We start from the raw sequence: 27,656 nt of genomic DNA on the forward strand, positions 1-27,656 counted from the left end.
GAGAGGGTCACACCTGAGTGATCACGTAGAGTGGTGATGAAAGACCGTCTTCTCAACACACATTCAAGTTATAGGTCTTTAATGTGGTAGTGTTATGAATGATTGCCCCACGTTGAAGAATAGCATGCGGGTTAAATCCCTTTCATTGAATTCCCCATGTCTATTTCTAACCCTTGTTCACTAACCCGTAACCACTTAACAAACCCAACCTCACCCAGCCATGCGCCATTCGCGTATTGCCTCGATCTGAAAACGCGCAACAGGTGCAAGCGCGCGTGCCAGCTGTTTCAGCAGACGATTCAAGTCGTCTGTCGAGTGCCACCTGGTAGTCAGGGCTGCTTGTTGACAGCAGACGACATCGGCCAGAAACAGCAAATGTTTTTACAGGCCTCGATCTCTCACAGAATGGCCACTTCGGCTTCGTGTCAGGCGAGGGAGGTTGTATAGCTTTCACTCTGAAGGATTTTGGACTTCGTTCGGTTTGCAGGCTTAAAAATAACGTGCGCTGTGAACTTGAAGTGGATGTTTATATACATAATGGACAGATTATAGTGGAACTTTGTTATTTTCATCGTTGAAAATATGTTCGTTGGATATTTAATGTCTGCAGTGGTGTGATTTATCTATTTATCTGTCCGATAAATCAGAAAAGGAACTGATTTCAAGATATTTTGGAAACGTGCAACGACGATGACCTTTTCAATTGCAAAACAACACAATAAACGGAAGTCCTACATGCCTTTGAAGGTAAGATATATTGTTAACTTGTATTTCACTATGAAGGAAACATATACCTTTGTCAAATTAACTCACGCAATCTTCGACAAACGTGTTTGAAATGCCTGTAACGTGACAGACCAGTATTTTAACTGGAATAGTATGGCTAATGATAATATGTGATCTGCACGGAATTCTTTCAAACACTAGTTATTTGAAACTCTATTATGCAGGTTGCAATCACGTTTATCAAACAAGACATTGATATACTGGTATTTTGTTTTCTCAAATCGTGATATGCTGGAATTTAGCTTTCATGTGACTACTTTTTTTCTGAAAGATATTGTGTTATTTGCAATGAAACGGTGATGTGACGTGTGTGTATTTCAGTAAAAGTTTGAAATCGTGTCTTTTATTGTTTTTTTTCTGGGAGGGTGTCGATTGTTATGTGTGACAAGTTCCCATTCAGCAAAACCAGATCACATGGCTTCACATGGTCGGGTATATGTGAAAACACGATGAATATTTAATTTATTAACAGCACATTCATCCCGTTATCAAGCAGTCCCGTGCAGCTGTTTCCAAGCAAATCGCATTACCTCGTTTCTAATATGGAGATGCACGTTCGGTGGTGTTACAACGCTGTTATAGCTCTATGTGAATGTTTGAGAACAAAACAGTTCGCTTTATCGTATATAGTCAACAGGTTCAGTTCATTCATGTTGTTAAGTAATAACTGTAATATGTTAAATGTTTTATTATTCTTGTTCTTTAAGAATCACGTGAGTTATCACGATTATAAGATTGAGGTGCGTCGGGAAGATTGGCGCCTTTGTGCTCAATAGCCTGTGGAGTTGTGCTCCTCCTATAACGTGTTTCGTGCACTACATACATACATACATACATACATACATACATGTATATACTAAATCTCTTCTTGGCGTTGAAAGGATCTAACACGTACTGCATGTAAACCTAATGAAGCTTTTCTGTTTAATTTACCTTTCGGTCGATAAAAGTTGTCTGAATAGAGAAAAAACCTTCTGTGTGACTCGTGGGTGGATCTTGTTTGAAGGACTTTGAGGTTCAGAGATGCCAAGCTGTAATCTTGCACACGCCTCCTCGTGACCTTTTCATAAACGTTTGCTCTTCCTACGAAATATGATCATGTCAATTCGCGTATGAATGTATATAATTACTTTGAAATATTTCCACCAAGTATGGTTGAATTGAGTTTGTAGTTTTTGTGGTGGGATGCACTCAAGAACTTGACATGCTTGAGTACGGCTGAGTGTGTTGAATCGTTTACTATTCTAATGGACGCTGTCATACTCGGATACACATGTAGAAATATGTGTATGAAAATATGGCTTTGAAAGTGTTTTATAATTTAAATTGCGCATAACGTGTAACCTATATTTCGATACTGCATTTCTTATCTATTTGGCGACAAGCGAACGAAATCAGATATCATGGAACTTAACAAATAAATGGTAATAACTTTTGAAATACGATTTTTGAACAGTTTTATTAACGTGATATATAGAATCTGATGTTCTTTCTGTAATTGCCTCGTAATGTAATCCATTCATCATAATTGAAACATACACGTCAATGCCTCTTTACAAAAGATATGACATTCAAAATGAGTCATGTGATATTATGTATGTACTGAATACAGTTGTAAAGTGGGAATTAAAACTCTCTATCTAGCTTTATATCAACGACAGAAAATGTCTAACCACGAGGTTAAATAGCGTCTATTCTGCTCCTTTTGCTTTCCGACACTGGTTTGTCTGGTCCGGGCTCGACGGTTTACAAGCCATCGTGACGATAAGTGGAAAACTACAAACTGCGGTGTCAAACCATATTCATTCACTTAATGAGTTCTTGTAAAATAAATGCATGGTCAATTTCAAACTTACCATTTGCCGCATCGTCGACCTCCTGGTATGTGTGTTGCACTGTGCAATTAACAATGTCATCGAAGTGAATAATAACAATGCTACTCATTTAAGACATGAAGATGTGTTTGTGGCGATTATAAGTTTTAAAATAATGATATTATATACAGTAAACTACAGTTATAACGAACTCAAAGGGACTACTAATTTTAGATCGTTATGACCGTAGTTCGTTATAAGCATATATACAGCATAACTACAGCAAATAGTCGGGACCAAAAAAGTAAGTTCGTTATATCCGTCAGTTCGTTATAAGCGTAGTTTACTGTAGTTCGAAATAACCGATAGTCACTCGCAGTATTGATGATACTATTGATATTTGTAATCGGTGTATAATCATCGGGTCAAGGTCACTTGCAAGGCATCGATGGTTTGATCCGTAGTATCACCCAATTATCCTCATAAAAAGAAGAAGGACCTTCCGATTCTTTCGCATTACTCTATTTTTGAAACTATAATATGAAAGGATCGGGTGGTCCTTAACTTCCTTTGAGTAGTATACATTTTATGCTTAGGATCTGGTTTGTTGGTATGGTTCGGTTTTCGTTATGGCTAAACATTTTCTCATGCTCACTTCATTGCTACACAGACCCTTATCAAATCCACTTGATGTTGTCGAATATATACTGATGAGAAGAAAAAAGGGAACACCTTTAAAGGAGTGTTTGGATGAGTGCGTGAGTTTGGATATAATAACATTCCAGTTATTCCGCGCAACCAGAAATTGACTTCACACTTTAACCATGCTGGGAAACGAACCCGGTTCTTCGGCATGAAAAGTCAACACTTTAACCACTTGGCTGCACAACCACTCCAATGAACTTGGAATATGAGCATGAATTTTCGTATATGCAACAAACAACAGATATATAATAACATAATATACTTTACACTTGAACTTATTTGTATCTCCATGGTATATTTCTTCATTGCAGAACTCAGTAAGCAATATTCTGCAGTATTGTCCCCATATTTTTTCCATCAATATACTTCCTTAAAGTCTACCCTTTAAGGATAATGTAGATCTAGGAGGCCAAAATTGTCCCCATTACTCTTTCTGAAGTATTGTCCCCATATTTTTTTTCCATCAATATACTTCACATTTATTATTTTTACATATTTCTGTGTCTGAATACCTAGCATATTTCTTTATAAAACCATTCAAGATTTATGAATTGTGTCGTGATGCTAAGCGGTTCGGCCATTAATAATTCATTTTGGTATTCGTGGAACTCAGAGTATGGAGATAAGGAATCTAAAAACGAACGTTCTTGGCTAATGTCAGATCCAATGCCAAGATGATACGCGTGGGTAATGGCTTAAACTGAAACATTCCAACAATGTTGTTAAAATGGGGAGACTGATAATCTATATCTGCCATATTTTAACTCTAACGGATTTAATATAGACAGATGCATTATTTACCCATCGTTTTGCCAACGTCCCTGTTCCGACTGCATGTTTAGCTTTAAGCCAAGCCCCCATACTCTCTTTGGCTTTGTTTCTAGGAGGCCAAAAATGTCTCCCATTACTCTTCTTGAATCATCACCGCTAATATTTTCAATTGAAAACATGGGCCTCTGATTTTCTAAACAAGTAATTATTGTTTTGAAAACTATTACTGATATTGAAGAAAGGCAAGATGTCTGTCCGTATTCATCGACTATTTTTGTCATGTGCTTCGTTTAGCTGTATAAATAAACCAAAAAATAAGTTATATTTATATGAAACTGTTAAGTATGTGTCAACTGATCGTACGCTTTGTTTCAACAGAGTATCCGAAATTGTTCAAGTATAAAAATACAACAGTATAAGCCGCCTTTACACATAGCGTCTCTTCCACCATACAAACGCTCATTCAGGCCATATTTCCAGCCATTACGGCTAAATGCAGCGTTTCTTTAAACAAATATAACGCTAGCTCTTCAATTAGCAAGCGAATGATCGGCCTCTGAGGCACACCTCACATAACGCAGTGTCAACAGAGAGCCCCGTCAACGTCATGGATGGCGGCCGGTGGAGTTTGCAGACGTGGACCACGGATATAATGTCACCTTGGCATTGAGACGTCAGCGTCGTTGTCAGCGTGGTGACAGTTTTACTGTAAGAGAAGAACAAACATGTAGAGAAATGACAAACTTTCATTCATGCATTCCCTTGTGGTTCTTTGTTTGAGTTAAATGCGGTTTTGAGCCTCGGCTATTTGGTCATGTTTGACTAAGTCTTTAAGGTCCCTTGGAAGCACGACTAGCAACTTGGCGGAGTGTTTGCTATGCGCTAATGGGTTACTTGGAAACCCGCTAACAGGTTGAGGTGTTTTTGCGTCGGAACGCATTGTCTTGTATCGTGTACGTATGTATAAACGCTGTTTTGATCTTATGCGTTGTCTGAGATCATTACGCGAGGAACTGATTTGCATCACATTCGCATTGAATGTCATTGAATTCCTGACGTCCAAATAAACTAGTTTTCAAATTTACTTTCGAGATGATGATGGTGATGATGAAGATAATGATGATTATGAGATCATTACGTAAGGAACTGATTTGTGTCATAGTGGTATTCTTGTGTCATTCATTTCATGGTGTTCAAATAAAGAAAACGGGAATTTCATCTTATACTTTCGAGATGATGATGATGATGATGTGTTTATTTATTATGCGCCAAATCCAGACCCTAAAACATACATGTACTCCAAGCGCCATGTTATTATCCCGGTCAATGGATCCGTGTGCTATCGACTTTATTTTCATCTCCTCGAGGAGAATATAACCTATACTGCCTATCATGCGCTGGGCGGTTAACAGTCATATTACCATCTCATTCTATATATGTTTTAGAGTGTGGATTTTGCGCATTATAAATATGCACTTTATAATTATTAATACGCTCCCCACTTAACATTCTGACTCATTGCACCTGTTCTCTCACTGGACTAAAAGGAAACTTCCCACAAAATGCCATTTCAAAAACAAATGTTGATTAAATACTAGACGGCATAGTTTCAAATGTACTTTGCCAAACTACATTTTTAAATCAATATGAGAAATCCACGTTAAGATATATTCTTGAAATGGAATATATTCCATTTTTTAATATTGGAAATGTTTTGAATTGGCGGTTACTCCGCGCTTCTACTGTGTCTCGGTGAAACGGTCGGTTTTATTGTGTTCAGCGATATCCCAATAGGTTTTACATTTCTACAAACGTCTAACGTAACACAACTTTCAGAAAGAGCTATCCCATTTCGATACGTTTATGTCTTTTTTATTGCTGCGAATTGAGAGTGATGTTAGATTTAGAACATGTATTATATTACGAGTTACTTCAAGTGTTATTAAATCGCCAAGTGGCCTTTCGCACGCTGAGTCAATTTGCGTTATTACAGATTACTATTTCATGCACACTTTGATCTTTAATCGTATTTTTCAGTGCAAAGAGTCCCTCAACCGCGGATGCAATGTGATTGTGTACATTTGATCTTATTTATAAAGAATGAGAACAATGTGACTTTATTAATAGAGTGAGTTAAAGTGACTTGACGATTAATGCAGTTTATCAGTGTCATAATGATGGTCGCCTTTTACGGCAAGCATGGGTTGCTGCAGAATAGGTCTGCAGCAACCCATGCTTGCCGTAAAAGGCGACTATGCTTGTCGTAAGAGGCGACTAAATGGATCAGGTGGCCAGGCTCGCTGACTTCGTTGATGCATGACATCGTACCCCATATGCATAGATCGATGCGCATGATGTCAATCACTGGATTGTCTGGTCCAGACTCAGCAATATTCCAGCTATATGACGGCGGTCTGTAAATAATTGAGTGCGGCGTTAAACAACAAACAAACCAACTTGTGGCCACTTAGGTGTGGGGTGAAATTGGTTTTAATGTCGCTTTCAAGATTAATGTGGCTGCTTGTACTATTCCGGACTAAGAAAATTCCAGTTATATGAAGGCGGTCTGTATATAATCTAATCTGGACCAGACAATCAAGTGATTGACATCATGAGCATCGATCCACGATAAATGCATCATATTCATAACTATCTCACAACAGGTTACGTGCACGTGACGTCTCAAGGAACACGGGAGTTGTAATTTCAGTTTGTTTGTTTGTTTGTTGTTTAACGCCGCACTCAACACTATTCCAGCTATATGACGGCGGTCTGTAAAATAATCGAGTCTGGACCAAACAATCCAGTGATTGACATCATGAGCATCGATCTACGAAATTGGGATCGATGCCATGTATCAACCAAGTCAGCGAGCCTGACCACCCGATCCCGTTAGTCGCCTTTTACGACAAGCATAGTCGCCTTTTCCGGCAAGCATGGGTTGCTGAAGACCTATTCTACCCCGGAATCTTCACGGGTCAATTTCACAGTAATGAGCAGAGTGAAGTGTGACTTTTCAGGTGTATACTTTCTTTAGTTCGGCGGTTTATATCACAGTAACGTGTCACTGTAATTGATAATAATGGAGTTTGAGGACACACAATCAGTCACACATTGTGACCATGCGATCCTCATATAAGTCAGAGCCTGTTTCCGGTATCCCCAGCGTGAGTACACATTGTGAAAAAAACATTAAAATACATTTCCTCCCCCGGTATTTAAGACCACGCCTCCATCATAAGAACTAACGAAGGGCTAACTAAGGGTTGGGTCTTTTCAGTACGTTGTCAATCTCTCACCATCCTTGACGAAAGTATTGGGGCTCTTCATTTCAGTATTGTGATTTATTGGACACTTTTCACGGTATACAGGAAGAAGCCATATTATAAACATTCCCGTGTCTAAATAAATCCATTTATACTATCGCCGTATCGGCAACCATAAATCTGATCTTCAAAGGTGCCCAGACAACAATACCCCGAACTCTATATCGTGTTCATTATATCAAAATCTGAACAAATTGCAACCAAGAGGTGTTGAAAGAAGCTGTCGTGGGCAAATAGGCTGATGTTTCCAGTTGGCCTCCGTCTGGTCCGAAAACTGGCCTCGGGTCATGGCTGTCTCTGTAATAGCCTCTCCCTTCACATATACCCTCTCGCGTGACCGAACAGACTCAGACCCAGAACCGTCGACCTGTGACGACCACAGGGGTGAAGGGGTCAGTGTATGGGGGTAATGGTCAATTAGGGATCTGGCCAGAGCGGGAACGGGAGCCAGCCTAAAGTATGGTAGAGAGAACGATGTACTGGACATTGATTGCGGCTTCTCATCGGGTATGTAAAATAGTGGTTGATGTATTAATACTATGTATCCATGATCTTGGTCAGGGATTATTGTTTAGCCTCGATGGTGGTCACAACCCTGAAAAGAGAATTTCATAGGTTTTGGTGTTACGGTTTTTATCTGCCTGATCGACCGGGTTACCATGTTTTAACTGATTCTTCAAGTACTTATTTTGAAGAGCCCATGAGTTACTTGTGGGACTGCAATAGAGCGATATTGATAGATAGGTTGCGATACACATGCAGCTTGATTGTAAGGTCGCGACACAATGTGCATCTCGGTTGTAAGGTCGTGATACGATATGCGTCTTGACAGATAGGTTGCGATACAATGCGTGAAACCCAACTCGCTCACTCACTCACTCACTCATCATAAACTGTGCAGATGAAGTGAGTCAGTTACTGAATGTTGTTGAACACCACAATCAGAAATATTAAACAAATATCACGTCAGCCTGTAAATAATCGAGTCTGAGACAGGAAAAGCGGTGACTGAAAACACGAATAACGACCCCACCATCTGGTCAAGATGACACGATAACAGCTCAGACAGGCTGACCAAAGATCGTCTTTAATCGAATGTTACGACAAACATGGATACTGCGACTAAGACAAAGATAGGATTTAATTCCCAGGCTGTCGCCATGAGGCCTTGTGAGGGAAATGGATTCAGAACAACAGTTCCGGAAACCTCAATCGATGAATCTTGTTGATTGTGACTGTTGGAAAGGATCATATTCTATCATAAAGATAATTACATAGAATTGAAGATTAGACTTGCTTTGATTAAATGAATTGAAGTTTGTAATGCTATATGCTTTATTAAGGTTATCATCTGATTCCAGTGTGTCCAATCCATCAATGTCACAGTTTTCAATGTGTACGAGTTGCTATCAATACATGACGTTACCACAATGCACAGATTAGACAAATATGGGTCCCCAGTATCCTATGTCTGTAAGAGCCGATTAAATAGGGATCGGATGGCCAGATTCTATCACTCGATCGGTGATCATGCTTTTACTGGTTTGCGAGGTAGAGATGCGATATTGCTGTAATATTGGTGACTAAGACGTGAAACAAAATTCACCCATCTACTTACAATAGCAAAGAAGGAACAGGCAGGAGTGCTCACTCGACCCGTGAAGATCCGGGGTAGAATAGGTCTTCAGCAACTGATGCGTGCCGTTAAAGGCGACTATGCTTGTCGTAAGAGGCGACTAACGGGATCGGGTGGTCAGGCTCGCTGACTTGGTTGATGCATGTCATCGTATCCCAATTTCGTAGATCGATGCTCATGATGTCAATCACTGACTCGATTATTTACAGACCGCCGTCATATAGCTGGAATACTGCTAAGTGCGGCATTAAACAACAAACAAACAAAAACAGAATTTGAGTGCTCATGATGTGGAACTGGGTGTACTGCGTGTCGTGATTCTTTCATTGGTTTGTCTGATCGAGACTCGATTGTCTCCTGGCCGCCACGAAATAACTGTATTGTCACTGTAGCGTAAAACATCATACACTCACTCATGCAGAACTGTAAGATTGAAAGGCTGCGAGGAAAGCAACGACTGTCGAGGATGTCAACATGGGTGGTATCAGAGATAATCGCTTGAAAATTCAAATGGCGATACCCTCCTCCGTCCTATGTAATCACTCAGTACACCGACAGCGTGGGCGAACACTGGGACCAAAAGGTCGACTCACGGTTATTTCGCTTCAAAGCGTGATTATATAACCCCGCTCCCATAATCCCCATCTATTCAATATTACGTCACCTCATCCTTGCTGTAATTCACATGTTTCATTGTATTGGACTAAATCTCCACCTGGGTTCACAATCAGGAGTATGAATGGAGTGTAAATTGTCTTCACAAGTGGATAACATCTTGCCAAAGCAGTGGTCTTGATTCTGAGTAATACCGTTGCCACTGTTTATCTCACTATAACTCAAGCTATATGACGGCGGTTTGTAAATAATCTCGACCAGACAATCGAGTGATTGACATCATGAGCATCGATCTACGCAATTGGCAAACATTGACATGATCAACCAAGTCAGCGAGCCTGACCACCCGATCCCGTTAGTCGCCTCTTACGACAAGCATGGTTTGCTGAAGACCTATTCTTTACTCGGATCTTCACGTGTTTACATATAATGCATCTAATGCAATAATGACGATTCAAGGACAGATGAGGCCCCCAGCATCCCAAACCCGTCAAAAGAACGCACTGCAGTCCTGTTACACTGTATGTCCTGGCTGATTGAATGTCGACGTGCCTCAACTGCAGGAATCCGTGCTCATGCTGTCAACCTACGTCTGGACATCACTGGCACTGGCACTTGCCGTAAAAGGCGACTAACGGGATCTGGTGGTCAGGCTCGCTGACTTGGTTGATGCATGTCATCGATCCCAATTGCGTGGATCGATGCTCATGATAACAGACTCGATTATTTACAGACCGCCGTCATATAGCTGGAATATTGCTGAGTGCGGCGTTAAACAACAAACCATCCAAACCATCTGACTGCGTCAAGAAATAACATATCATTCCTTTAGAAGCCCATGGTCACGTCAAAACTACGTTAATACAATCCTTTCACTTGCGAGCAAAACACATGGCGTTGGCTTTTCTGGTTTGGTCTTATTTGAAATTCAAAGAAACCTTCGGCAATATGACGACTTAAAAGCACTGATCCGTATTCTTGACGCGTGATATATGATCCCCCGCAAGTGGTATTTTGAGACGTGAATCCGATCCACTGACATCTGAAACCTGTGTCTTTGGGGCTCAGAGCCTCGCATTTTACATAAAAGTTTGAATTTATCTTAAGTTATCAGATTACAGCTTCGTTGTGATCTATTTCTCCCTGAATAAAAAACCTATAAAGATGTATCCAATCATGTTTGCTCTCATTTAGTTTTTCGTTCTGTACACATGACCCTGGCTTTTTTTGTTCAGACATATTGTAGTTCATTCTTGTGTTTCCAGCATCCAATCAATTTACAGATACTTTCATCACAACGCATCCTTTCCGACACCCGATTCTAGTCATGTGAAACATCTAATGAGGATTGAATGGTTACTGTGAGTTATTCGGATGACAATGTGTCATTAATACTGACGGCGTTTATCGTTGTTGGTACCATCTTCGAATTTCTTACACCACACTGACCGCCACTGTGGTTTTGTGCATAGGGTTTGGTTTGTTGTTTTGTTGTTTTACACCGCATTCAGCAATATTCCAGCTATATGACAGCGGTCTGTAAATAATCGAGTCTGGACCAGACAATCCAGTGATTTACATCATGAGCATCGATCCACGCAATTGGGATCAATGACATGCATCAACCAAGTCAGCGAGTCTGACCACCCGATCCCGTTAGTCGCCTTTTACGACAAGCATAGTCACCTTTTACGGCAAGCATGGGTTGCTGAAGACCTATTCTATCCCGGAATCTTCACAGGCTGTTCCATAGTAATTCATTGGGCTAGCACTATAAAACCAGTTAAAGTCCGGACGAGTACATGCATGCACGTCGCTATTTGACAATCCAGTGATTAACATCATGAGCATCGATCTGATCAATTGGGATACAACCCCATTTCACTTCACCTTGTCCAGACAAGATATGATCAGGCCATCACAACAAAGCTGGAATTTTCTAATCTTGACCCCTATCGAGCTGGTGCGTGCATTCAAATGTTGCTTCCCACTGAGCTTGTCTTTATTGGTAACGTTAGGTGGTTGATTAATTTCTTCACTGTAAGTTTGTCAAATAAATATAACAAATAACATGGCAGCGGTTGGAGTTCCGTTTCTAAAATATTTAAGTATACCTCGCCAAGCAGTTTAAATATTATTCACTGTCTCTGGTGGACTGTTTGGACAAGCACTTGTTCAGACTTTATTTTCATGCAGCAGTGTCAGGCTCCCGCTAGACGTGGCAGAGCAACTGGATAGGAGATTTAATGTCCAGGAGACATCCCCACAATCAATATACCGCCAGACCAAATTGGGATTCATTCTCTCATTTTGTTAAAAGACAAATTGGATCCCGCGTAGGATTTGGCAGGACTGTAGTTTGGGATATTTTCGGGCCTCATCGTTTTAGATTTACACTCGATCATTGTCCACCTAAATCCTACCAATCTAATTTTCCAGGGGTTTCACTTGGGTCTCATTTCAATTGCCCGTTCCGTCCTCAGACCAGGACTGGGACTCCCACCGGCTAGGTTCTTTGTGCACTCGGCATACGCTGACTGCATTGGTAATTTGTCAACTGCTTTTGTCGATCATGTTAGCGCACAGTCTACATAACCAGCATGTTTCTCGCCTCACGTGCTGTGTTCTTGCAATTTTGTACATTTTTTGGATATGACAGATCGATACACGGACAAGAGAGCAAGATAATTGGGTCTATTAGCCCCATACCCCAAGGGGGCGAGTAAAACAGGCTTGCTATCGAGGTTGTTGCAAGCTTCCAGTCACAGTGGAAATAAGCCAGCTACCACTCAGGTGCTCTTTGGCATGGATAAATATTCCTTCGAGAAGTGACCTTGTCATTTGCGGTGCTTCAGCGCCTTGTGCCGCGGATAGTATATCTGATCTTTAATGGAAATCTGTTTGGAGAGATGTCAGGATATATACGTCTTTTTAAAATGTGTTTGTTTTGTGATCTTTCTAATGGAATAGTAATGAAGGATACTGGGGCTACGACAGATTGATGTTTCCGGATTTACACACGTGAACATGCTATAAGGAACACTCTGTTGCTATAGCAACAACGTTCTGGACACGTGCACGTCATTGGAGTCAACAGTCTTGACCAGCAATATGTACACGAAACGTCTACATCATGTTTGGATTGACCCCGAAGGGATGTCGATACGGATTCCTTTCCTTTCGTAGAGTGGAGACTCTTTACCATTTGGAGAAAAAAAATGCGTGTGCTGAGTGTATGATTTTCATTTGACTGGTCACGTGTCGAGGGGATTATCGCCCTTTGTTTTTGAATCTTTGACGCATAGTTCACCCGCCACTGGACACAAGGATTCTTAAACCTCTTTAAGGACTTTATTACCATGGACTTCTGTCATACCACAGAATATATCTCCTAAAATTCTATCAACATCACTCCTTTTCAACTTTTTTCAACTTTTGCTTGTATTAACGTGCGTTGATGCATTGTACAATCTTGTCTTTGATGGCGAATGATGAAACAGTTTCATTTCTGTACTTAGTACCAGAAACACGTGCCATGTTCAGAAAGCTCATCAAGCGATTTTGAGACTGAAACAAGAAAGTGCATATCAGAAAGAAACTTATCCATAGAAATATGAAGATTTAGAGTTGAAAGATCTCGGAGGATATTATTTGCTGTTAATTAGCAAGAACTGTGAACCGTTTTGGACAAAACGATCGACTTGATTGAACAAAGAACCTTGTCTTCTCATTCTCTACCTCGCGACCCTTAGTCGTAGCAGCGTTTGATTTGCTTACACGCACAAGAGGTGCGTAAATATTGGATTGCAACTCTGCGTTGTTCTGTCGCTATCCCGTGTATCCACCAAGCCATCAACTCGTTGATTATGTAATGGCGATGACAATTTCTGTGCTTTAAAGACTCTGTTGTGAAAGCAACTCACAGCGTGATTTTCCTGCAGCGACATCTTTTTCATCTCTTAAGTCATGGGGACGAAAAACATCGACCAGAACATACATCTGGTAGGTTATTTGTATTGATAACCAATATGTCAGTTTTGTGACAATAGTTTCATTTCTTTGTCATTCTTAGGAATCTATTGATTTGTTTTTGTTTTATTTTCTCTCAGGATTTATGTTTATTATTTGTGTCGATTTACCCGCTTTGTCGACTAATGTTTTTTCGTAGTTTGTAACGGGTGCGCTTATGGATTTGTGACAGCTGTTGAGTTCGAAATATTTTTGCCTTTGTCAAACAAGTGCGCACAGAATTACCCGGATTTGGTACTCGTATTACCTTAACATAATGTATTAGATCGATAAATAAGAGGTAGAGGGCGTCATGGAAAAAGATCAATTCGAAATGCTTTGAAAAAACGGCACGAATTCAGCGTCAGACCTGTCCAGGCCAATAAACCTGATCTTGTCCTTTTTGATAAATCCAATGAAATCATTAATATCATTTAAGTTTCTGTCCCTTTTGACACTAATGCGATTGACAAGATTGAGGAAAAACATAGCAAATATGCGGACCTTGCTTTCGAAATGTCACGCTTGCATCCCATGTACCACGTTGTCCGACTCCCCATTGTTCTCGGTACCTTAGGCTCGGTACCTCCCAATCTCGATTTTCAATCTCAGCTCCCTGGGGAGTATACAACCCAAGCTGTTTGAGAGACGCTAGAATGTTAACATGACCATCTCATTCTACCGGGTACCCATTCCCTGCAGGACCAGGAGTCAAGCAGCCGGGATTAAATTGATTTTCAGCAACCCATCAACCCGCCTAACGGGATCGGGTGGTCAGACTCGGTCACTGGGTTGATGCAGACCCGTGAAGATCCGGGGTAGAAAAGGTCTTCAGCAACCAATGCTTGCCGTAAAGGGCGACTAACGGGATCGGGTGGTCAGGCTCGCTGACTTGGTTGATGCATGTTATCGTACCCCAACTGCGTGGGTCGATGCCCTTGATGTCAATCACTGGATTGCCTGGTCCAGACTCGATTGTTCACAGACCACCGTCATATAGCTGGAATATTGCTGTGTCCGGCGTTAAACAACATACCAAACCAAACCAAAACTTGGTTGATGCATGTCATCGTATCCCGATTGCGTAGATCGATGCTGACGATGTCAATCACTGGATTGCCTGATTCAGACTAGATTATTTACAGACCGAAGATAGGAGATTTGTACTGACCAATGCCAACCCTGTTTCAATAGTTGTGCCGTCCTGATCAAAGGGGTAACTCTCCTATTAAAAAGATTAACCAAAGCATTCCTGATGCTCATACATTACACGTGTAAAAACACAAAACGTCGTTATCTTAAATTCCTCTCTTTGAATTACACTGCAATGATCACTTTTGGTCTTTGTTCATTTCAGAATAAATGTTTTTGTGCTTGCATCATCAGATCTTGAGTAATTTGTAAGATGAGACAAACTAGTCCATGCACATGCAGATCTATGTGAAAACAACTTGTGCAGTCAATGCTGCAACTGATGTTTTCAGACCGCCTCCGTGGTCTAGTGGTAGAGCGACCTCCCGGAGAGCGGACGGTCCGGGCTTTGAGTCCCGGCCGCGTCATACCAAAAGACGTTAAAAGATGGTACTTGTTGTTACCCTGTCTGGCGCTCGGCATTCGGTGTTAAGGGACTAAAACAAGGACTGGTCGGCTCAGTGAGTGTGAGTGAGTTTGATTTTACGCCGCTTTTAGCAATATTCCAGCAATATCACGGCGGGGGACACCAGAAATGGGCTTCACACATTGTACCCATGTCGGGAATTGAACCCGGGTCTTCGGCGTGACGAGCGAACGCTTTAACCATTAGGCCACCCGACCGCCCCCTGGTCGGCTCAGAGTCAGTATAGTGTGTCTGACTGGGGTATTCATGTTAAACTGCGGCATGGTATCTCAGTCAGCTAGCACTATAAATTGGCATCAGTCCGGACTAGTACAAGCAGCCACACACACACACACACACACACACACGTGCATGCGCGTCGCTATATAAGTGCAATAATCTTGGACGCGACGTTAAACCCAATTTCACCTCACCTCATCTCTGATGTTTTCCCGTGTGTAGATTAATTAACATCAAATCGAGATAAAGATGCAAAGAAATAATTAAATCAGAATAAAATATCAGTAACGTAAGATTTTCTGATATTTTATCTGGACATGTATGTGGTATGAGTTAACTTTTTTTACTAAGCGGAAAAAAGGAAGTTTTTTCTTTTGTTAGAGCATATATATTGGTAAACGCTTCCCAGTGGCTGAAACATGGTAAAGGCCAGTCTTGACGTCACACCTCTTTAATAGTACCACTCACAATGAGAACAACATCTCCAACACACAGCATCAATGGTAATGAAGTAAAAATACTCCAGATATTACTTAAGCATATGTAGCAAGCCAAATGTGATGAATTCAGCTGAGGGGGCCTGATCGATGACACAGTTATGCTTGTGTAATTTGTTTGTAACCAAACCAAGTTAGACTTTTTGTCAGTCATATCGATTATTCGCAACATATTGCGTGGTTTTAGCGTCAGATAAAATGTACGCGAACATGTCACATTTAAAATGGCGTGTGGCTAGAAGTAACCCCAAATCCTCCATTGTCTTCTGGCGCTCTGCCGAGTAGTTCCAGTAAACGCTTCTGAGCACGACATCACGTTCACGTAATAATGCTCGTTCACGTTGCTCACAAATTAACGAAGGGTATTATCCTGTCAATGTTCATTTGGGAATTAAACACTTGAACCAACCCGACAATTATTCCGATCAGCCAAACGGAAAGACAATGACGTCGTAGCTTCTCGAGATTCTAACGAGAACAGCCACGTGTGTGCTTATAAGAGCTGATATCGTAAGAGTGAGCTCATTGATGTCCCATCATTTTCGTATAATGCCTCTTTAGCGTTCGCAGACTGATTAATGTCTTAATAAAGACATGCTGATTGTTTGGCATTATGAAAAGGTTTTATGTCGACAATGACCAAGACACGTGTCGGACCACCGTGGGAGGGCGAGGTCACGTTTTTATTTGTAACTGACACGATGTACAAATGTCAGACGTAGCGATTTTGGTTTGTAGACCGCAACCCCCGCTTTCTGAAATCATGGCAGCTGGTTTGGAATCAGTGATGCATCCTGTTCTCTGTTTCTATTGATTGACGTCTTCTCGAAGTAAGCGTGCGCGCCATCGAAGAACAAGGCTCTTTATCATATTACATGAAGTAGATTTAAAGTGTGTGAGTGAGTTGGGTTTAACGCCACTTTTAACAGTATTCCAGTTACATCCCCGCGTGTCAGCTTAATGTGGGAGGAAAGCCCGAAGTGATGCAGTTCTCAGACGTTTACCACTTCGGTGAAACCCACGAGCACGGGTTTGGTGCTGACAAACCTAGAAACATAATCGGGGCGAACCGGGATTCGAACCCACAATCATAGGTTTCTGGTGTGCCCAAGGGACGCAACTCTGCACAGCGAATCGCGGCGCCTTAGACGACTGGGCCACCCGTGCCCCCGAAGTAGATTTATAGAATACGACGCGCATAATGACACAAGGTAAACCAAGAGCACGTAGTGAATTAAAGGTAAAGAGAACCTCGTAGAGACAATCAGATGCATGTCGATTTCATGTTTGTTTGTTGTTTGCCGCCGCACTCAGCAATATTCAAACTATGTGACGGCGGTCTGTAAATAATCGAGACAATCCAGTGATTAATATCATGAGCATCGATCCACGCAATTGCGATACGATGACATGCATCAACCAAGTCAGGGAGCCTGACCACCCGATCCCGTTAGTCGCCTCTTACAAGCATAGTCGCCTTTGCGGCAAGCATGGGTTGCTGAAGACCTATTCTACCCCGGATCTTCACGGGTCGATTACCCAATGCTAACTGAATCAAAGACAATGCTCTTTTTCATATCTGATGAAACATCCAGCATTAGTCATGGGTTATCTCTTCAGGTGTTGGAGGCGGTCGGGTAGCCTAGTGGTTAAAGCGTTCGCTCGTCACGCCGAAGACCCGGGTTCGATTCCCCACATGTGTGAAGCCCATTTCTGGTGTCCCCAGCCGTGATATTGCTGGAATATTGCTAAAAGCGGCGTAAAACCATACTCACTCACTCTTCCGTTCATATACTTCTAGTTACGTCATCATTATTGCATATCAATTAATAATTATAACTTCATCACCACTAGAGAGCTGTACGTTTTTAAGTCACGCCTATATGTATAATAGGTGTTTTAATAAATACTAAACAAAATAATAACTTTGGGTTTTGTTTAAAATATTTAAGCTATTGATTAGAGGCTTATTATTTAGTATTTCAACTTCCATCGTAAATGCATTATTAAAAACACTGAACAGTAATAGTCGATGCTTTTCAGAGTCTTAGTTAAGTCAGCTGACAAAAGACATATTTCTCAAATTCCTCAAATATACAGTAAACTACGGTTATAACGAACACGCTTATAACGAACTAACGGATATAACGAACTAACTTTAAAGTCCCGACTATATGCTGTAGTTATGCTGTATATATGCTTATAACGAATTGCGGTTATAACGAACTAAAATTAGTAGTCCCTTTGAGCTCGTAATAACCGTTGTTTACTGTAATATAAAAGCATGATAGATGTTCATTATAGATGTTCGAACATGTTGACAGTGCTGCGGATTATTCGAACAAATTTACAAAGAAACACGTACGTGAAAGAAAATCATTACCACGTTTTCACAAACGTGTTGACATTATTGGGGCATCCAAACATCGATACATTATCTTCAGATGTCGAGATGTATTGATATATCGATTATAGAAGGGATTACAAGCAGACACGGGAAACCTAAAACTACCCAACAAACATTTGGATGTATCAGCGCTTGAAAACGACCCTATCAATCTCTAATCACATGCTTTGTCACCAGATCCCATACGTCAAGCATTTGTATAGCAGTTTGGCACACTTAAAATGAATGTTTCTGCAATCAACCAATAATTGATAAAGGCATAGAAACACAATCAACTCCAGAGCTTTTATAGTTAATAAATCATAAAACTAAAAGTGTCGTTTTAACAACGCATGTGGTACAAATTATGCTACTTTGTAAGCATAACCATTGATGTGGAACACAAACGAAATGCTTGCAATAATTTCTGAGTAACGGAAATAAACATGGCCTCTGTTTCAGTTGGTAATTATAACACGCATGAGTGAACTCCAGGGGAGATGATTTTATACAGAAGGTATTGTAACATGTAGCCAGCGGTTACATGTTAATTAGCGCATGCAAAACAATCTGTGAAAATTGGAAACGGTTCGAAGCTTCTCAAAAACTTCAAAAATGTTGTGGAAAGCTTTGTGCACTAGGGGCTAATCATCCATGAACTGAAGTAAAATGAACAGCTGTGACGTTTGACTGGTTGTGTTTGAAATGGGATCGGGTTAACATCACGCAGTTAATGTTGCTTTAAAAGTGGTTTGTCCTAACAGTAAATTAAACAATGAGTGCGGGTGGTTTGTGACGCTTTTAGCATTATTTAAGCCATACTAGTCCTAGTATGAGCTTCACACATTGTACACATGTCGGGAATCGAGTCGGGTCTTCGAAAAACGAACAGACGCTTCGGGAAATAAACGTTTTCGTTACAATTACCCGTAGTTATCGGTGGTTAATATGGATAATGATGCCAGGTGATTACTAAAAGATGGCAATAAAGTGTCCATTCCTTTGCTCACTGTTGTGTTCTGTAATTATCTCACTAAATGTTCATTTGCATTTAGCATACGCATAAGTTTTAACACAAACCAAATAATTCTTTGTTCAACGGAATATGCCATTTTATCAAGTTCGGCTGAATTTGCAAGTTGTCGATATCATTATCTACATTGTATTTTTTTCAGTTTGCTGACGACGACGATGATTATGGCGTCTACGCCATCTCCTCTGTGTCGTTCCCTTCTCACATAAGAAAGCTTCTCCCAGCGTCCGAAAACCACATGTTGGAATACATGGCGCTCGAACGAGCCCGACGTCGGCTCCGTAACGTCATCATCGCCCTCGCGATCTTCGCTATCTGCGCAACGTTGCTGTCCGTGTCCCTCGTCTTCGGCTTCCAGCGTAAAGAAGATGATGTAACTACACAGGTAAGGAATGACGCCCATGTCTTTACCGCCAGCACTACACGAGTGTTGGATTAATAGCCGCGTTGAACACTCAGTATTTCAGTTATATTAGAGCGAGTCAGCCTGATGTGGTAGGAAAACCCGAAGTGATGCTGGTCTTATGAACTTCACGACCACGGGTTTGGTACTGACAAACAAACAAATAATTTGGGAGAATCTGGGATTCGAACCCCGATCTCAGGTTCCTGGCACGCCCGACAGACGCAGCTTTGCAAAGCGCCTAAGACGGCTCAGCAACCCGTGCACCCAGCACAACAAGAAATCCATCAACCACCAGAAGGAGTTTAAGAAACCATTGCCTATAGTGCAAGCGTCTGAAACAGCACAATCGTGTTATTCAGATATTTAGTTTTGACCATAACCGGCTATAATTATATTATAAAGTATTTCGTAAACATGGTGTGCGTCAGACACCATCGTATTGATATGCATAGCGAATCCTGACGTATTTAAAGTTTTACCAATGCCGTTCATTTAAAAACATACAAATCTTCCACATATTCTTTAAGTCCTTGAACATTATAATGAGCACGTATGAGTCTTTCAAGTGCACCCAGGGCAGTTTACAATACACGTGGGCGGTCGGGTAGCCTAGTGGTTAAAGCATTCGCTCGTCACGCCGAAGACCCGGGTTCGATTCCCGACATGGGTACAATGTGTGAAGCCCATTTCTGGTGTCCCCCGCCGTGATATTGCTGGAATATTGCTAAAAGCGGCGTAAAACCATACTCACTCACTACAATACACGTACACAGCAAGAAACGGCACATCCAGCATCCATTGGAATCTATTTCAATAGCGGTGCTGCAAAAGAAATATGCTTGATGATTATGTTTTTTCATTTTCAGAACCCTTCCCAACCAAAGCTAACTTGGGAGACATCTAAAATCCAAACAGTGATTACTCGCTTGAACTCCTCACAAGATCATTCTAGTCATGCAGCGAAATCTCCTTCCTACATCGTGGGTAAGTACAGCAGAAAAAACAGCTTTGAGTAAAAATCCATTAAGACACAACTGTACAATAAACACGATGTTGTCTGTTGTTTAACGTACCCCTGAAGACCAAGGTAAGAATAGGTCTCCAGCAACCCATGTTTGTCTTAAAAGGCGACTATTCTGGTCGTAAGGGGCGACTAACGGGATCGGGTGGTCAGACTTGGTGACTTGGTTGATGCATGTCATCGTATCCAAACGCCGAACTTAGCAATATTCCATCTATGTGACGGCAGTCTGTAAATAATGGAGTCTGGACCAGACAATCCAGTGATTGACATCCTACTAAAATGGGATACGATGACATGCATCAACCAAGTCAGCGAGCCTAACCACCCGATCCCGTTAGTCGCCTTTTAAGGCAGGAATGGGTTGCTGAAGACCTATTCTAACCCGGATCCCGGATCTTCACGGGTGTGACCACATCTAAACGGACATAAAAATAATGCTGGATTATGAGGTGTGCTCGAGATATCTATTGAGATATCTAAGGCAAAAATGTTATAATTAATTTAAAAAAAACATGTATCAAATTCTCATAACATATCATATATACTTCTTTTTATCCCCGATAAAGGTTATGTGTAGTGTGTCAGGATGTTATAGCAGAATTTTTTTTACAAAAACTGAAATGAACCGAGTTATATATCGTTTGTGACGCTGTAAGATTCTCATCGTTGCTCTAAAAAACAGATATAGATTTTAACCTTGGGGCGTGGGAGTAAAAGGTTTGGTACGTGTTGTAACGTTGAACGTTATAGTTTTAATGCAATTCGTAAATCTAATGTTACACTGTTACCAAGGTATCAGTTTGTACTAGCATGTTGTATCATGTTGTATAGTTGTATTGTTTTATAGTTGTATAGTTGTATTATTTTATACAATCGTGAATAGTGGGACTAAGGTGCCATGTTTGCCTTTCATAGGAAACCAAACTAACACTCGGTGAATGTTACAAGAAAGAAGAATTCATGTAGTCCCTGTGATAAACGACATCATATAAATCCATATATAACATACATATTATTTTACGCTTATTTTCAGCCAATATCCCTCCGTATATAGTCAAGAGCCGTACCCGGTGCGTCAAGAAGTGTTGGGCCTACTCTGCATTCAGGTTTCGAGCCTCGTGCGAGGAGGGCTACTGCATCTGTAACGCCGACAACTACGACTCACTCACCTGCCTACGTAAGTATTACTGGTTGCGTTAATACGTGGAGATGGATAGGATGGCATTGTGGTTGTTCACCTTCCAGTGCCTAACAGGCGGCTCGGGTTCTATACTCCCCAGGGAGCTGAGAATGATTCTTGAGTGTACATGAATTCAGTGACCAGGGTAATAATAGCGCTTTGTGCATGTCCCTTAGTGTTGTGGAAATATGCGCATTATTATTATTATTATTATTATTATTATTATTGTAGTATCAATCAATAAATATTCTGTATTTAGTAGGGGTCACAGTAGGCTTAGTCGTCAAAGGGGCCGCAGTTTGTTGCGGCCCTTAAGATGGCTTCACACAACAAATTTTAGTTTTCCGAAATCATTTATGTTGACAAGCATAAGTTTGTGTGTGTCAACATCGCCTAAACAGTCTGACAAGTTTGGCGAGAAATAGAATCAATCTCTATGCTTACTTATACTTTGGGCATCCTGTTAGTGTTGTCAAACTCGAATTTGACGTGTGAACGGTTGTCAAACTATGTTGGTTACTTACAACCAATCAAATAATGAGCAGATATCACAAGATGTTTAGTAACGCCTGCTACAAAATGGCGTCGGTATTAAAGAGACGTAATTGTATGGGTAGTTGTAGGTTTCTTTGTTGAACGCCGGGCTCGTTCTGAAGTAAATGATTTTGAATAACAAGCATAATAAAGCTATATTTACAATCATAATCACACCAATCACTACAAATTGGACTAGTTTATGACAATGGCAGATTCGAAAAGCCTTTCATATCACCTGTTCCACGGAAGCGTGAGATATTGAATATTTAATGACCAACGGTAAAAACCCACAATACGATTTCCTTATTTTTACTCCATTATTTATGAGCAATTATCCCTTTACAGCGGTCGTAGATAGTTGCAATATTCGGAAGAACGGGAAGGCGAAAGCGGTTGCTGTTTTGAAAGGCAAACAACAGAAGGTGTTCAGTTGCCAGTCGGAAGTAACCACGGAAAGTGCCGATCTTCATGTATTAAGTATCTTCGGCAATCATCGTTCCCTCTCGACGACAGTGGAAGTCAGCCGAAACACATCCAAACCAGCTGTTCTGGCCCTAGTCAATTATCATCCGGTCACGTGGAAAATTAGGATAAAGCCACAAGTTAATCTTCAAAAAATAATTTTGGTGAGTATGTTTATATTTTTAGTTATGGAATAAAATTCGTATTACGCTCATGTAATAGAAGGCAATGAATTTTTTTGCGAAAAATCACAAGCCTGTGTGAGGGTGGTGGGGGTCGGGGAGGGTGGGCAGGTTTGATGAGGATGAGTCGAATCAACAGTTGCTCCCCTTAGCCGTGCCAGGATTCACTGGTCGTGAGTTCGACTCCTAGATTCGTCCTGTTTTGATAGGTTGGTGTTCGTGATTTCCTTAAAGTGTCACATGTTTACGACCTACAACACCTCGGGTTTACCTCGCACGTGGTGTAACTGAAATACCAGGTGAAGCGACATTAAACCAAAATCTCTCATTCAACACCGTAAAATAGCTGTGATTTTAGGGTGCATAAAAGAATGTTTCTCGGACGCATTTTTCTCAAAAGTGAGGATGGAGGTTGGACGTTTTTAAATTTAAAACTGAAGTCATGGGGAAGTTTTATCTCTTATTTGTCCCTCTGAAACACATCGGACAACGTTTGTGTTGATGGATAACAGAACCTGCTTCACATGACGCGGGAAAATTGAAAAAAAAATTTTAGTGGCAATAAAAATGACTGACGCGCCCATGGTCGATAAACATTTACTTTTTTTCGCCTTACTAACAACATTCACTTACTTTTGTCTTTGTATCTGCAGGTATCGTACAACCATTTAGCCCATACTTCGGTCCTCTTTGATTTCCACGAGGACCACGAATACCCCCAAGTTCTCCGTCTCTACTCCCAGACGGGGTACGGGGAAGACCGATACGGAGGACACACACCCGTACTCATCAACAACATTCAGAGAGAGTTCGGGAAAGTGAAGACGTTCTCGGGAACATCCCACGCGGACGAGTGGTTTCTCGACCTTTCCTGAGCAAGAGCATTGCATCAGTGAAGCCGAGTTGACAGCATGTGTGATTGTGTGAAAGTGTAAACCAGTGACACGGATTTGTTGTGAAGAGTCCGTGTGGACATATTTAGCCGGACCTATGTGCATGCACCAGGGCTGTGTCATAGGGACAGCCTTTTATATGACAGATCAGTTATGGATGACGTGATGAGAAATGATGATTCTTTGAAGAGGCTCGGTCCCTCTTATCTGTGTTGAATTGACGTTAACGAGATGTGTGTAAGCGAATCTTTTTTTCTTTTTTTTCTTTGATGTACTTGTGCACGATGTGGTACCTCAAGCTTCCATGCTGAGGCTGTTATGTATTTAATGATGAACTTTCAGGGTAACGAATCGGACGCAGTTCTGATAACCATAATCTATAACATGATACATTTAGCATCTAGTCTAAACGTTCACGTATACGAATGAACGTACATGGAACATTTCATTCCATCTCCGTCACGAGGGAACCACGACGCATTGTAGATGTGTAATGGCATTAGTTGGAGTCGTATCTTCTGTTACTCCTACAGAAAAAAACTATTATGGACAAACTTAAGGACGACTGACTTCAGTTGCATCTTTTGACTGATCTTAATAATATGTTTATGGACGGATGGACGCTCAATTGGAAACTGAATAAGGCATGCAATTCAAATATACTGGAGGTCAAGAATTGTTGTTAGCATTGTACTAAGAATTTGATTGACGACATAACATAATTACAAGTTCAGGTCTGTTTTGGTGTTGTGCGGTCGGGCAGCAAAGTGGTTAGAGCGTTCGCTCGTCACGGGTTCGATTTCCGACATGGGTAGAATGTGTGAAGCCCATTTCTGGTGTCCCCCGCCGTGACATTGCTGGAATATTGCTAAAAGCGGCGTAAAACCATACTCACTCACTTTGTTGGAGTTGTTGGTTTGCATTACGACAGTGCTTCAGATTCCCGGATGATCCGGTCGTTGTTTGATCTCAAGTAGATAGACACCCGAAAAGGATACCATCAGACACTGACATTTAGTTTATCCTGTGAAAAAAAGTAAATGCACATTTGTGAGCAATATGGTTCTCTATATATTTCGTAAACCTCGCTCTTAATCTTCTGAAATAAAAATGTCAATTGACATAAGGTATTTAAAGAATCTGAAGCATTGTCTGTAGCCTTAGCTTACACGAGTTTAGTGACACTGTTTATTTGGAAAATAGTGTTATTGTTCTCTGTTACGTATATTGAAGCTTTGTATCCTGACCTTGATGTAACAATGGAAATGCAGAAAAACAGTATTATCAAACGATTACCACAACTGTATTAACAATTCAAAAAGCCATCCAATTTCTAGTTTGTCACTTACAACCAACGTGTTTGAATGATAGCTTAAAATGCAGGCAAATATCGATAAACTAGAAACAAAAATTCATTTGAACAATATCAGTCGACCTAATTGTTTTCCATCGTGGTGGTAACAGCTTCAACGAACGTGTTTTGTAATGTTATTTTTAGCTCAAAACTATATTATCCGCATGACCACTTTTAGGTCATTGTATATACATCAGCCACTCATGCTGATTGTGAAGCCATTGTTATATCAGTTTGCTCGTTTATCTAAAATAGCTCTGAATTCGAAAACAAAACAACGTTCACTGCCATATTGCTGCCGTTTTCTTGTGATTTGATTAATGTAGGGTTTGTTCGGACAATGGCTATGAGAGACGGGTCATTAACATACAAATATACCAACGGATATTCAGAAATTTTCAGGAAAGGTTACAGATTTCTATTATGCCTTCAATCTTGTCTTAACTACGTCGGTGATGAGTATAATGTGCGTAAAGGGACTTGATTATTGATTCAAATTGCATGTCCTTAATTCTGATTCTGTTCCGTTAAGAAAAACATGGACACTTTGTAAACTAGCCAAGCGATGATATTTTTGTTTACAGTGAGAGCTTGATACTACTGATTGTGTCGCAATCGTTTGGGGGATGCACGGATGGAAAAAAACGGTGTCCATTTTTAACACTTTTCAAAATATTCTTCATCTGCAAACTCTGCTTTCGGTCTGTCCGGGTTGGCAGTATCCTGATGAACGAGGTTCTTGCAGCATCTTGAAAATTATTTCTTTAAACTAATTATGACGAGACCTTCTGATGTAATTGTTATGGCTGTGTACAATGTCCCCTCTCTAGTGTTACTATAAATGACATTCAATAATGAAGTAAAATGTAAATGAAGAATACTTTTTGTACCGTTGTTCCTCTTGAACGACATTTAAAATCAGTATAATGGAACGAGCAGCGTTAATTTGCAGCGTAGCGGAAATAAATACATAGGATTAAATCCATAAAAAGCCCAGCGAGAAAGTCAGATACGCTTGAAAACATTTAATAATCAATAAAGCTTATGATAATAGCTTATCATAAAAAAGGTCAGTGTATGCATGGATCAAGATAAGTAAATTTCTTTCATTGAGGCAAGTCGAATATTTGTTATTCCGAATATTTAGTGAGTTGGTTTAACTCCGCTGTGAGCAGTATTTCAAATATATATTTCGGCTTGTTATATTAATCTGAGAGGAAAACCAGAAGTGACACCGTCGTAGAAACCTGTGAGCACGGGTATGGTGCTGACAAACCAAGGATAATAAAGATGGCGGATCCAAACCCGCAAACTCCTGTCACTGCTACGGGAGACAACTCTACACAACGAATTGCAAGGTCTCAGACGACTGCGCCGCTTGAGCGATATATAAAAAAATGTCCTTTCGCCCAGGTGATCAATCTCATGACCCTTTTGTGAAAGACTATAAAGAAGCTGATTTGTTGATATAAAAATGAATTCAACTTTCATGAAGATAAAGATAATTGGAATATTGATTAAATAGTTCCTGCTGTAAACACAATCATCTACATGTGTGTATAAAGTATCTTGAAATCCTAATACATGACGTTGTATCTGGTGTGACAGTCCTCTGAGGCGCAGGAATTCGCTGTGCAGAGTTGCGTGCCTCAAGTGTGCCATGGTGCTATGATCGTGGGTTTGAATCCCATGAACGCACATATTATGATAACTGGTTTGTCAGCACCATACCCGTGCACGTGGATAACCTGCTTCACCACTTTCTCCTCACATCACATAAAACTGAAATACCGTTCACAGCTTCCTTAAATTAAATTCACTCTTTCTATTTAGTGGTTTGACAACACAGTTCTTAGCATCACTGTCAATTCTAAAAGAATCTCGTGCCATTTACCGAACTAACGACAATCAGTCACTGTACGCTTATGGCGTTCTGTCGTGTTGCATTTCATGTTTCATATCTCGGCGTCGGCGAGACGTTCATCAGATTTTGATGATTATTGAAAGTTCAATTGCAAAATGCGAGCAGTTGCTTATAAAAGGTTCAACGAATCGTGATTAATTTTCTATATATTTCACCTTTTTATCATTGTTCTCTCATGGCGACAATTGGCGCCCACGTGATTTATTCTTACGTTATAATATGCATGGAAAAATATATCCATTAGGCTATGGTCAGGTGCTTGCTTATTGAGAGGTTTAGA

General features: G+C 40.7%; 1 protein-coding gene across 2 annotated transcripts in view; it reads left to right on the forward strand.

The window, feature by feature from the left end:
• The first annotated feature begins 267 nt into the window (after window positions 1–267).
• The window catches only part of LOC124111213, a 39,251-nt gene continuing 11,862 nt past the window's right edge, over window positions 268–27,656 (forward strand). The window contains exons 1-6 of one of the 2 annotated variants that reach the window (XM_046470853.2): window positions 268–747; window positions 19,557–19,799; window positions 20,687–20,804; window positions 21,878–22,021; window positions 22,907–23,187; window positions 23,859–24,335. In XM_046470853.2, the coding sequence (XP_046326809.2) occupies window positions 691–747; window positions 19,557–19,799; window positions 20,687–20,804; window positions 21,878–22,021; window positions 22,907–23,187; window positions 23,859–24,080 (1,065 nt within the window). In that variant the 5' untranslated portion in view covers window positions 268–690 and the 3' untranslated portion in view covers window positions 24,081–24,335. Of the gene's footprint in view, window positions 748–12,159; window positions 13,656–19,556; window positions 19,800–20,686; window positions 20,805–21,877; window positions 22,022–22,906; window positions 23,188–23,858; window positions 24,336–27,656 lie in introns of those variants that run through there. The other variant, XM_048394222.1, reaches the window with a different exon arrangement.

The sequence above is a fragment of the Haliotis rufescens genome, unplaced genomic scaffold, assembly GCF_023055435.1.
Source record: "Haliotis rufescens isolate VD_foot unplaced genomic scaffold, xgHalRufe1.0.p SCAF_13, whole genome shotgun sequence".
Lineage (NCBI taxonomy): Eukaryota > Metazoa > Mollusca > Gastropoda > Lepetellida > Haliotidae > Haliotis > Haliotis rufescens.